Source organism: Oncorhynchus mykiss, chromosome 13, assembly GCF_013265735.2.
Source record: "Oncorhynchus mykiss isolate Arlee chromosome 13, USDA_OmykA_1.1, whole genome shotgun sequence".
Taxonomy (NCBI): Eukaryota; Metazoa; Chordata; class Actinopteri; order Salmoniformes; family Salmonidae; genus Oncorhynchus; species Oncorhynchus mykiss.
The window spans coordinates 60296581-60310087 of record NC_048577.1 but is presented as its reverse complement, the minus strand read 5'-3'; the positions used below and the strand labels follow the sequence as shown (position 1 = coordinate 60310087).

The following is a 13507-nucleotide window of genomic DNA, read 5'->3' as shown; positions in this document are numbered from 1 at the left end:
AGTTCAACAAGCTCACTATACATCAATCACCAGGACATTTTTATTACAAACATATGCTTTACTTCAAAGGAACAGTTGCACGATAATGTTACATAAGCACTCACTCTATAGCATGAGAAAATCTGGACAGGATTTCCATAGCGTGAGAACATCCGGACAGGATGTCCATAAAAGGGCATAAACAAGTAACACTAAAAATAGATCTTCAATCACTTTTTGACACATGCCGTCTACTATATTCTCTCTGACAACATATAACAATTAGGTCTACATATATTTCCTATAGTTGACATATCAATAGATGTCAAACTGTACACATTTCTATAACATAAACTATACCATCATCTCTCTGGGTCAAAGCAATGGCCAAAAATGTTAGAGCACCATAGATGGATTCTGAATGAGTCGCTTAGTGTTATATGTATCTATATTTGTCACAGACCCGTCCATCCCCTCAACTCTCTCTGGGCCAAAGTAATGAGCACAATATAATGTATGATTGAGTTAATTGCTGAATGATAGTGTAAATTAAGAAACAAACATTGGAATTGCCTGCAGAGTAGGGCATGAAGGCGTCCCTCTTAACAAATCAATCCTTCTCATCCAGAAAGTGGGCGGGGTTAAAGGTGTGTGAGCTCTCCCATTCACTCCCGTCTTGTAGAACAAACGTCAGTCGAGGAAACAAGCGTCCCCTTCTTGATGAAGTGGAAGATGATGCCCTGGAAGGTGATTTCTCACCTAGAGGTGTGAGGTTTTAACTGTAACCCTGTTCCTGTAGTAGAGCTACTCTCCTGTAGGTTTTAACTGTAACCCTGCTCCTGTAGTAGAGCTACTCTCCTGTAGGTTTTAACTCCAACCCTGTTCCTGTAGTAGAGCTACTCTCCTGTAGGTTTTAACTGTAACCCTGTTCCTGTAGTAGAGCTACTCTCCTGTAGGTTTTAACTGTAACCCTGCTCCTGTAGTAGAGCTACTCTCCTGTTAGTTTTAACTCCAACCCTGTTCCTGTAGTAGAGCTACTCTCCTGTAGGTTTGAACTGTAACCCTGTTCCTGTAGTAGAGCTACTCTCCTGTAGGTTTTAACTCCAACCCTGTTCCTGTAGTAGAGCTACTCTCCTGTAGATTTTAACTCCAACCCTGTTCCTGTAGTAGAACTACTCTCCTGTAGGTTTTAACTCCAACCCTGTTCCTGTAGTAGAGCTACTCTCCTGTAGGTTTGAACTCCAACCCTGTTCCTGTAGTAGAGCTACTCTCCTGTAGGTTTTAACTGTAACCCTGTTCCTATAGTAGAGCTACTCTCCTGTAGGTTTTAACTCCAACCCTGTTCCTGTAGTAGAGCTACTCTCCTGTAGGTTTTAACTCCAACCCTGTTCCTGTTGTAGAGCTACTCTCCTGTAGATTTTAACTCCAACCCTGTTCCTGTAGTAGAGCTACTCTCCTGTAGGTTTTAACTCCAACCCTGTTCCTGTAGTAGAGCTACTCTCCTGTAGGTTTTAACTCCAACCCTGTTCCTGTTGTAGAGCTACTCTCCTGTAGATTTTAACTCCAACCCTGTTCCTGTAGTAGAGCTACTCTCCTGTAGGTTTTAACTGTAACCCTGTTCCTGTAGTAGAGCTACTCTCCTGTAGGTTTTAACTGTAACCCTGTTCCTGTAGTAGAGCTACTCTCCTGTAGGTTTTAACTGTAACCCTGTTCCTGTAGTAGAGCTACTCTCCTGTAGGTTTTAACTCCAACCCTGTTCCTGTAGTAGAGCTACTCTACTGTAGGTTTTAACTGTAACCCTGTTCCTGTAGTAGAGCTACTCTCCTGTAGGTTTTAACTGTAACCCTGCTCCTGTAGTAGAGCTACTCTCCTGTTAGTTTTAACTCCAACCCTGTTCCTGTAGTAGAGCTACTCTCCTATAGGTTTAAACTGTAACCCTGCTTCTGTAGTAGAGCTACTCTCCTATAGGTTTTAACTGTAACCCTGCTCCTGTAGTAGAGCTACTCTCCTGTAGATTTTAACTCCAACCCTGTTCCTGTAGTAGAGCTACTCTCCTGTAGGTTTTAACTACAACCCTGTTCCTGTTGTAGAGCTACTCTCCTGTAGAGTTTAACTCCAACCCTGTTCCTGTAGTAGAGCTACTCTCCTGTAGGTTTTAACTGTAACCCTGTTCCTGTAGTAGAGCTACTCTCCTGTAGGTTTTAACTGTAACCCTGCTCCTGTAGTAGAGCTACTCTCCTGTTAGTTTTAACTCCAACTCTGTTCGTGTAGTAGAGCTACTCTCCTGTAGGTTTTAACTGTAACCCTGTTCCTGTAGTAGAGCTACTCTCCTGTAGGTTTTAACTGTAACCCTGCTCCTGTAGTAGAGCTACTCTCCTGTTAGTTTTAACTCCAACCCTGTTCCTGTAGTAGAGCTACTCTACTGTAGGTTTTAACTGTAACCCTGTTCCTGTAGTAGAGCTACTCTCCTGTAGGTTTTAACTGTAACCCTGTTCCTGTAGTAGAGCTACTCTCCTGTAGGTTTGAACTCCAACCCTGTTCCTGTAGTAGAGCTACTCTCCTGTAGGTTTTAACTGTAACCCTGTTCCTGTAGTAGAGCTACTCTCCTGTAGGTTTTAACTCCAACCCTGTTCCTGTAGTAGAGCTACTCTCCTGTAGGTTTTAACTCCAACCCTGTTCCTGTAGTAGCGCTAATGTCCTGTAAGGTTTTAACTCCAACCTTGTTCCTGGAGAGCTACCCTCCAGTAGGTTTTCGCTACAACCCCAGTTATAACTAACCTGATTCAGATTATCAACCAGCTAATTATTTGAATAAGGTGTGCTAGTTAAGTTTGGAGTGAAAACATCCCGGAACTGGATTGGAGAGCCCTGCTCTATTACATGGACCATATAGTTATTTCTCAATACCCACTGAACCCCTAGACCACAGGTGTCAAACTCATTCCACAGAGGGCCGAGTGTCTGCAGGTTTTTGCTTCTCCCTTAATTGATGAATTAAGATCACTAATTATTAAGGAACTCCCCACACCTGGTCGTTTAGGGCTTAATTGAAAGGAAAAAACAAAAACCTGCAGACAGTAGGCCCTCCAATGAATGAGTTTGACACCCCTGCCTTAGATGCAAGTTATTCATTTCAAGAATTTTAACCCTTGTATTATCAAAAAGTTTATACACGGTTGAAGTTCTGGGTCTTCTTCAGCCCACACACCAGTTCCCTCATTTCCTTCTTGTTGTCAATATTCTTTAACAAAAGCTTATTGGTTTTCAGCCAAGGCCCCAGCCATGGGAACATGTTGTACCACTATCTTCCCATAAACAAAAAGTAAAGCATGAATGTAGCCTACTACAAATGGAATATTTATTTTATTTTCCTGGTTTAGTCAAGTGTGAACAGTTTGGCATTATTCTCTAAGAGTGAGAAACAAAGTAAACATCATGTACCTGCATTGAAACAGAGCCACTAATTCTGGAGGTTCTCATTGGCTTGGATCTTGGGGTCAGAGTATTCAAACCTGCTGCCATACACAATGTTGGAGATTACATTGGAGACATCATAATTCATTGGCTGGGTTGTGTCAAATGCTTTACCTGTCACAAAGCCCAACAGAAAGAGAATTAGCAAAACTAAGAACATGTATATATTTGTTATCTTATTTGGGTATTCAAAAATCGTAACTTCAAATTTTTCCCTCATGTTTTTTCTAACAATTGAATAAGGTAGCGAATTTCCTCCTGACTTCCTTTCTTGCCCATGCCAAAGTCTAAGGTTCGCTACGGCAAAGCATCTCATCTCTTTCCATGAGTCTCCATTGGCAACCAGAATTCCTGTAGAAAAGTCACATTGTGCAGGTGTCAGGAATTAATCATGTCAGGAGAGAATAATATCTTTGTCAAATATTTGGGTCTGGAGTTACAGCACCAACTATGCCTGCTTGACAGACCATTGTGTAGAATGCAACAGTTAACTGGATTACAGGTTTGGACATTACCATGTCCACTGGTGAAATCTTAGAACACAGGCGGCGTTCCCCTGTCCCCAAACTCCTCTGCATGGTTGACCAGCGCCTGCTTGACCATCTTGTATCCTGCCAGAACAACCACTTTCTTGGGTCCAAAGTGAACCATAGATGGAGCCATATTTTTTGGATAGCTGGAGGGATAAAGCATACAGATAAAGTCTACCTATAGATACTGGTGTACCGGACTGTAACGAATCTATTCTTCGTCTGAGGAAGAGTAGTCAAGATCAGACCAATATGCAGCGTGGGAAGTGTCCATGTTAATTTATTAGAACTGAACACACAAAACAACACCGTGAATGAAAGAAATAAACAAACCAGTCCTGTCAGGTGAAACAACACACTAAACAGAAAATAACTACCCACGAATCAGTGGGAACACAGGCTACCTACAGTGCCTTGCGAAAGTATTCGGCCCCCTTGAACTTTGCGACCTTTTGCCACATTTTAGGCTTCAAACATAAAGATATAAAACTGTATTTTTTTGTGAAGAATCAACAACAAATGGGACACAATCATGAAGTGGAACGACATTTATTGGATATTTCAAACTTTTTTAACAAATCAAAAACTGAAAAATTGGGCGTGCCAAATTATTCAGCCCCCTTAAGTTAATACTTTGTAGCGCCACCTTTTGCTGCGATTACAGCTGTAAGTCGCTTGGGGTATGTCTCTATCAGTTTTGCACATCGAGAGACTGACATTTTTTCCCATTCCTCCTTGCAAAACAGCTCGAGCTCAGTGAGGTTGGATGGAGAGCATTTGTGAACAGCAGTTTTCAGTTCTTTCCACAGATTCTCGATTGGATTCAGGTCTGGACTTTGACTTGGCCATTCTAACACCTGGATATGTTTATTTTTGAACCATTCCATTGTAGATTTTGCTTTATGTTTTGGATCATTGTCTTGTTGGAAGACAAATCTCCGTCCCAGTCTCAGGTCTTTTGCAGACTCTATCAGGTTTTCTTCCAGAATGGTCCTGTATTTGGCTCCATCCATCTTCCCATCAATTTTAACCATCTTCCCTGTCCCTGCTGAAGAAAAGCAGGCCCAAACCATGATGCTGCCACCACCATGTTTGACAGTGGGGATGGTGTGTTCAGCTGTGTTGCTTTTACGCCAAACATAACATTTTGCATTGTTGCCAAAAAGTTCAATTTTGGTTTCATCTGACCAGAGCACCTTCTTCCACATGTTTGGTGTGTCTCCCAGGTGGCTTGTGGCAAACTTTAAACAACACTTTTTATGGATATCTTTAAGAAATGGCTTTCTTCTTGCCACTCAGCCATGGGAGTGGATTACAGGTTTGGACATTACCATGTCCACTGGTGAAATCTTAGAACACAGGCGGCGTTCCCCTGTCCCCAAACTCCTCTGCATGGTTGACCAGCGCCTGCTTGACCATCTTGTATCCTGCCAGAACAACCACTTTCTTGGGTCCAAAGTGAACCATAGATGGAGCCATATTTTTTGGATAGCTGGAGGGATAAAGCATACAGATAAAGTCTACCTATAGATACTGGTGTACCGGACTGTAACGAATCTATTCTTCGTCTGAGGAAGAGTAGTCAAGATCAGACCAATATGCAGCGTGGTAAGTGTCCATGTTAATTTATTAGAACTGAACACACAAAACAACACCGTGAATGAAAGAAATAAACAAACCAGTCCTGTCAGGTGAAACAACACACTAAACAGAAAATAACTACCCACGAATCAGTGGGAACACAGGCTACCTAAGTATGGTTCTCAATCAGAAACAACAATTGACAGCTGCCTCTGATTGGGAACCATACCAGGCCAAAAGCAGAAATACAAAACATAGAACAAAAACATAGAATGCCCACCCCAACTCACACCCTGACCAAACTAAAATAGAGACATAAAAAAGGAACTAAGGTCAGGACGTGACACGGACAGCCGCACAATAAAAATCACAGTGGGACTAAGTGCAAACCAGATGGGAAAGTGTATCGCTGCAGAATGCTGTGGTAGCCATGCTGGTTAAGTGTGCTTTCAGCACCCCCTCACCATCATACCTACTCCTCCATGCTTCACGGTGGGAACTACTACTCCTCTCCATCTCACAAAGACACAGCGGTTGGAACCAAAAATCTCACATTTGAACTCATCAGACCAAAGGACAGATTTCCACCGGTCTAATGTCCACTGCTCGTGTTTCTTGGCCCAAGCAAATCTCTTATTATTGGTTTCCTTTAGTAGTGGTTTCTTTGCAGCAATTTGATCATGAAGGGCTGATTCATGCAGTCTCATCTGAACAGTTGATCTGGAGATGCATCTATTATTTGAACTCTGTGAAGCATTTATTTGGGCTGCAATTTCTGAGGCTGGTAACTCCAATGAACTTATCCTCTAACTCTGGGTCTTCCTTTCCTGTGGCAGTCCTCATGAGAGCCAATTTCATCTTAGTGCTAGATGGGTTTTGCGACTGCACATGAGGAAATATTCAAAGTTCTTGAAAAGTTCCAGATTGACTGACCTTCATGTCTTCAAGTAATGATGGACTGTCCATTCTCCTTGCTCAGTTGAGCTGATCTTGCCATAATAAGGGCTTGATCTTTTACCAAATAGGGCTATCTTCTGTATGCCACCCCTACCTTGCCACAACACAACTGATTGGCTGAAACGCATTAAGGAAAGAAATTCCACATATTAACTTTTAACAAGGAACACCTGTTAATTGAAATGCATTCCAGGTGACAACCTCATGAAGCTGGTTGAGAGAATGTGTGCAAAGCTGTCATCAAGGCAAAGGGTGGCTAATTTGAAGAATCTCAAATATAAAATATATTTTGATTTGTTTGACACGTTTATGGTTAATACATGATTCCAAGTGTTATTTCATCGTTTTTATGTCTTCACTATTATTCTACAATGCAGAAAATAGTACAAGTAAAGAAAAACCCTGGAATGAGTAGGTGTGTCCAAACTTTTCACTGGTACAATACATGCGAAGACACAGACATTGAAACAAACAATTCAAAGAATCTACCTGCAACAGAGCATGCTGGGAAATATGACAATAACGCCCCTCCCACATATGTGGATACTCCATAATTTTAACTCCCTGTCTCTGATTACTCTTAAAGACAGGAAGCAAACCAAAAAGGTGGAGCAAAATCAAATCAAAGAAATCAGACAAAATAATGTTTTTCTAGAAATCATCTTCTGAGAGCCCACTAAAGGTGTTGACCCTCCACATCTCTCAAGACAACTGGAGCACTGTAACAGCCAGTCTTAAATTGCACCTTGGCCAACACAGGTTAAATTCCTTCCTTCTAAGAAGATAGCAACCAACACAGGTGTAACACATACTGACTAACGAGGTGACACCAATTGGTGCGCCCTACGTGCTGAAGTCCAACCTCAAAACATATATGGAAAAACCAAAATATTACCTATTTTGGGGTGGTGTGTAGGTTTGGAGTGGTTATAGTCGGTTAGAGTGAGTACTATATTACTGTAGTACTATATATATATATATATATATATATATATACTGTTTTTAAAACAAACATGTTTTAAGTGAGAAGTAGGCATTGGTCTGAACCCAAAAAAGAAAGGAAATTCACAAGCACCAAAATGCCTACTCCACCTATGCTCTACCAACGTTTTCCAGCCCATAGTTTTGGTATATTGTACTATAAACAATGTGTATGCAGGTTTCTCAGGATTCAAACCTCCTCAAAAAATCAGGAAAATACATATTTTAAACTTCAGGAAAATACGTATTTTCACCTTTCATTCAAAACTTAAAATGAGCCCAACTTCAACATCTGGAATAGACGTATTTTGAACGCTTACTGCTTACTGGGTTCAGATTTCTGGGAACACACTGAAAACTAACATCACACTGTTGATCAGTCAGCGCAAATTGGGATTAAAATAGCATGAGGAAAATGGCATTGACTGAAGAGAAGAGGGTGTACTGAATCAATGCATCATAAAGATAGGGCTGGAATTTGTTCTGGATGCTCGAGCAGGAACGTGTCTGTCTCGTGTGTTTATCTAGATAATTAGGTAGCTAGCATGTGTACACTCACTGCAATGCACAGCCAATGCGCTACTTGCTTGTACATTGGCTGGGTTTAGATTCAACTTTGCCAACTGTTTCTTATCAAGAAGATTTGTTTAATTATTTTCAGTTTGTGTTGTGAGAGGTTGATCTTGGTTGAGGAAATGTAGAATATCTATCAGTGTTTGTGCTGAAACTTACATCTGGCTGCACACGTAGCCATCTAGCCAATTTTGAGCTTAAACAATTTAAGCTATTAAAAACCTCTTCAGGATTGGTGGGTCCCCTGCGAGATGGTTGAGCTAAAGTAGGCTAATGCGATTAGCATGAGGTTGTAAGTAACAAGAAAATGTCCCAGGACATAGACATATCTGATATTGGCAGAAAGCTTAAATTCTTGTTAATCTAACTGCACTGTGCAATTTACAGTAGCTATTACATTGAAAGAATACCATGCTATTGTTTGAGGAGAGTGCACAGTTTTGAACATGCACAGTTATTAATGAACAAATTAGGCACATTTGGGCAGTCTTGATACAACAAGAACAGAAATGCAATGGCTCATTGGATCAGTCTAAAACGTTGTACATACACTGTTGCCACTAGTGGCCAAAATCAAAATTGCACGTCGGCTGGAATAATACATGTTGTACCGTTTCAAAGATGGTACAAAAAAATACAAATAAACTCGTTTTTTTCTTTGTATTATCTTTTACCAGATCTAATATGTTATATTCTCCTACATTCCTTTCACATTTCCACAAACCAAACTTCAAAGTGTTTTCTTTCATATGGTACCAAGAATATGCATATCCTTGCTTAAGGTCCTGAGCTACAGGCAGTTAGATTTGGGGATGTCATTTTAGGTGAAAATTGAAGTAAAAGGGTCCGATCCTTATAACCAACTTTCAAATGTCCAACTGCCCCAACTCGGATTGCTTGAGAAAATATTTTTGATAGACATATCACAATTTCAGAACCATGGACAGTGATATGTATACTATACTTGTAGCAGGCGTCATCCGAATACCCATACTAGCATACCACATACTTAAACGGCATACTATTTCGCATCGACCGCAACGTAGTAGTGGCTCCTAATTGGCTGAGTAGCTGGGGCGGGGCCGAATGAGGAAGGATTCTTCCATATTCAACAGACATGAATCGCATTAACCCGCCTGATAATAACTCATTTCCAATGTTGATTGATTTCTTTAAACTCAGAATAGAATAGGAATGGAGTTATAGGCCTACTCAGGCTGGTTATAGACAGACTATCACATTCGACCTATACCGTAGTAGACAATAAATATAGCCCATCTAGCCTATTTAAAAAGGACTGAAGACAGAAACAGATTTGGTTCCATTTCAACATATTTATTAGTGAAACATACACTATATGACCAAAAATATGTGGACACATGTCATTGAACATCTCATTCCAAAATGATAGGTATTATTATGGAGTTGGTCCCCCCTTTCCTGCTATAACAGCCTCCACTCTTCTGGGAAGGCTTTCCACTAGATGTTGGAACATTGCTGCGGGGACTTGCTTCCATTCAGCCAGAAGAGCATTAGTGAGGTCGGGCACTGATGTTGGGCAATTAGGCCTAGCTCACAGTCGGCATTCCAATTCATCCCAAAGGTGTTCGATGGGGTTGATGTCAGGGCTCTGTGCAGGCCAGTCAAGTTCTTCCACACCGATCTCGACAAACCATTTCTGTATGGACCTCACTTTGTGCATGGGGGCATTGTCATGCTGAAACAGGACAGAGCCTTCCCCAAACTTGTGCCACAAAGTTGGAAGCACAGAATTATCTGAATGCAGAATGCTGTAGCGTTAAGATTTTCCTTCACTGGAACTAAGGAGCCAAGCCTTAACCATCAAAAACAGCCCCAGACCATTATTCCACTTCCACCAAACTTTACGGTTGGCACTACTATGCATTGGACAGGTAGCATTCACCTGGCATCTGCCATACCCAGATTCATCAGTCGGACTGCCAGAGGGTGAACGTGATTCATCAATCCAGATAACGCGTTTCCACTGCTTCGGTACAATGGCGGTGAGCTTTACACCACTCTAGCCTTGGCATTGCTTATGGTGATCTTAGGCTTGTGTGTGGGTACTCAGCCATGGAAACCCATTTCATGAAGCTTCTGATGGACAGTTATTGTGCTGACGTTGCTTCCAGAGGCAGTGTGGAACTTGGTAGTGAGTTGTTGCAACCGAGGACAGCGGATTTTACACGCTATGCGCTTCAGCACTCAGCGGTCCCGCTCTGTGAGCTTGTGTGGCCTACCACTTCGCAGCTGAGACGTTGTTGCTCCTAGGCCTTTCCACATAACAACACTTACAGTTGACCGGGGCAGCTCTGGCAGGGCAGACATTTCACAAACTGACCTGTTGGAAAGGTGGCATCCTATGACGGTGCCACGTTTACAGTCACTGAGCTCTTCAGTCAGAACCATTCTACTGTCAATGTTTGTTTATGGAGATTGCATGGCTGTGTTCTCCATTTTACTTCCCTGTAAGCAACGGGTGTGGCTGAAATAGCCAAATCCACAAATTTGAAGGGGTGTCCACATATTTTAGTATATATAGTGTATATACATTAAATCAAATAGCCTAGTACAAACACTAAAACTTTTCAAATCAAAAGGCTAATGCACAGAACAACGTGGACAGTCGGGTGCATCTCAAATTCAGTACCATTGGACAGCAAGATAATAAAACTAAAGCACTGATCATCAGGAATGAGATCAGAATGAGTGCTAAGGCCTACATTTGAACACAACCGCGGAAGCTTCAGGTATTTGTGGTGCTAACGAACAGGGATGTAAACACATTTGTGCTCAGATTTTGCGAAAAATAAGCTTTTTCTGCATACGGAACATTTCCGGCATCTTTTATTTCAGCTCATGAAACATGGGACCAACACTTTACATGTTGTGTTTATATTTTTGTTCATTATATTTACGATGCAAGTGTGGGTATTCAGACCTTGAGGGGAGTGTCCACAGAAACTACTTGACACGTTCTATAGATACTGATAAAGACAACTTGAAGTCGGTTTACTTTTGAGGTTAAAGAACACAAGTTATGTTTTGTGGATAAAATGTGTCAGAGGTTTCTTCTGTCAACAAACATTTATGTTTTAAACTGTAGCAAATGAAACACTATGCATTTGCCACTTCAACATTTATTAACAAATGCAATGCTTGAGTCATGAAGTTCTCGGGAAGAATAATCTCTAGTCACTCAAAAGCCAGAGATGTGGATCTGATTACAAATTAAATGAAAAGCTGCCATACCTTTGTAGATTTGTCAGTAGCACCATGGGTAGTGAACCTCATTTGATCAATTTAAAGGAGAGATGAGACATACTAACCCATCGAGAGTGGGAGGTTGGGGAAGCAGATCTCCACTCAAATCCTTGAAAATCTTAAAAAAGAAATGACAAAAACTTTTGGGGAGCATATTAAATCGTGGGTCAACTTCTGGCTTAGACTACACATGATATACAAATATAGGACTATGATGAAAAAGCATATTTTAAATGTTGTATTTTAATGAAGTATCTGAATATGCAGGGCTAAGGTGACTTCTGTTAGTTATGCTTCCCTCTATTCAAGAAGAGGTTTTCAGACTTTTACAGAGATTGGAAATGTATTCTGTCTTTGGAATGTGTAAACTGACCTTTGTGACCTCAAGTGGCAGAGGGATTATTGGGATCCAGCCTCACCTGTTCTTTCTCCAACTGTCTGCACTGCAGATAGTTTTACCAGACCATTTACCTGATCATCATTGACTCACACTAAACAAATAAAACATCAAATGTGGAACACCTTCAAGTGTCTAAAAAGTTATTATATATGATTGGAGATGTAAATATATGTCAATCAGTAATTTATTATATTTTTTATACGATATTTATAGAGTTTTCAAAGTATATAGACAACAGAGGGGGATTTCTGAAGATCTTTAGTAACACAATCAAATCCCAAATATGATTAGATTTAACCTCATTCTATCTATGTAACCCTCACCATCCCTTTGGTGATGGAATAAAGTTTGTGTTAATCTGGTCTATCAGTCTAATTCCATTTCACCGGGCGTATAAATGCCTTTCGATATATTACCTTTTTTGGAGAGACCAGGACACAAATCATATGGAGAGTTTGTCAATGACCTGCAGGTGAGATCATGTGAGTTTCACAATTATATGTTGACAGACCTGCTGGAGTTGCATTGTTTAGCTCCTCCTCTGAGGTTGTAACATCCCTCTTCTCATCTTGCTCCAATAGGGTGGTGTGGGGAGGTTATACAAATAACATTCATTGGAGTTCTGTTGTTGTGGAAGTTCTCTTAGCACACACACTTGTTCCATTAAGGAGCATCAGTGTGTTGTCTTTTTAGCCCAGTATAAGGTGTATGAGCTCAGTCTGAAGATGTCTCTTATAGAAGATATTCTACAGACATCAAGCACAGTGACACTGCTGGGTACTGTGCTGTTTCTGCTGGTCCTCTACCTTCGCTCCTCTGGTTCCAGCTCTGAGGAACAGGGGAAGGAGCCTCCAGGACCGAGGCCGCTGCCCCTGCTTGGTAACATGCTCCAGCTGGACCTCAAGAAGCCCTACTGCACTCTCTGCGAGGTAAGATGAAGTCATCCGTTGCTTTCAGAACAAAACATGTTGATGTTGATTTGATCTGTTTTATCTCACTTACGGTATGTCGTTTTTTTGCTATTTCACCAGGTTTGAAAAGTTCAGTAAGCAAACTGATGAATGAACTCTGGCACATTGTACATGCTTTTAGCTGGTTAATGTTGTTTTAATGTTCTATTCTGTAGTGTATTTCAATAGATATATATGTCCTGCCCAAGTAGCCTGGTCCCAGATCTGTTTTTTTGTTGGGAACCAGGTTATGGACAAAATACTTTGTGACAGTGACCAATGTGTTGCAAGGAAAGAGATGAGGTCACTTTAGAATATTGAAAGTAAAGGGAATACCTGGTCATTTGTAGAACTGAACTCATTCAACTGAAATGTGTCTTCCGCATTTAACACAACCCCTCGACATCCACGTCTTCGGCGCCCGAGATGTACCCTTGGAATATTCCTTCAGGGATCTTGTTATAACAGACCTGGGTTCAAGTACATAGTGTACTTAAGTATTTGATATTTTTGTGTTTGAGTATTTTGTAATACACAGCCAAAAACAACTACATTAAATAAAAACAACAAGTAGTTGTAAATACATGCCACTTGTAACATAGGTGCAGTTAATGACCGGTGCAGTTAATGACATGACCAGACTTCTGACATGGAAACATAAACAATACTATCTGATAACAAAATAGTGCTGACTGGTATTTGAACGTAGGTCTGACATCAACTGTAAATCAAATCAAATCAAATTTATTTGTCACATACACATGGTTAGCAGATGTTAATGCGAGTGTAGCGAAATG

At 40.9% G+C, this 13507-nt stretch overlaps 1 protein-coding gene and 1 long non-coding RNA gene across 3 annotated transcripts in view; one reads left to right on the top strand and one right to left on the bottom strand.

Moving 5' to 3' along the window:
* LOC110486987 (cytochrome P450 2K1-like) overlaps positions 1 to 13507 on the top strand; it is a 63703-nt gene that overhangs the window by 28340 nt on the left and 21856 nt on the right. The window contains exon 1 of one of the 2 annotated variants that reach the window (XM_036941778.1): positions 12423 to 12689. The exons of the other annotated variant lie outside the window; for it this stretch is intronic. Coding sequence (XP_036797673.1) covers positions 12486 to 12689 — 204 coding nt within the window. The 5' untranslated portion in view covers positions 12423 to 12485. Of the gene's footprint in view, positions 1 to 12422; positions 12690 to 13507 lie in introns of those variants that run through there. 2 annotated transcript variants of the gene reach the window in all.
* On the bottom strand, positions 3014 to 4377 carry LOC118938341. Its single transcript, XR_005035625.1, has 3 exons — positions 4317 to 4377; positions 3969 to 4129; positions 3014 to 3804 (listed from the first exon to the last, which is right to left on the bottom strand). It is a non-coding gene; the product is annotated as an uncharacterized LOC118938341 (long non-coding RNA).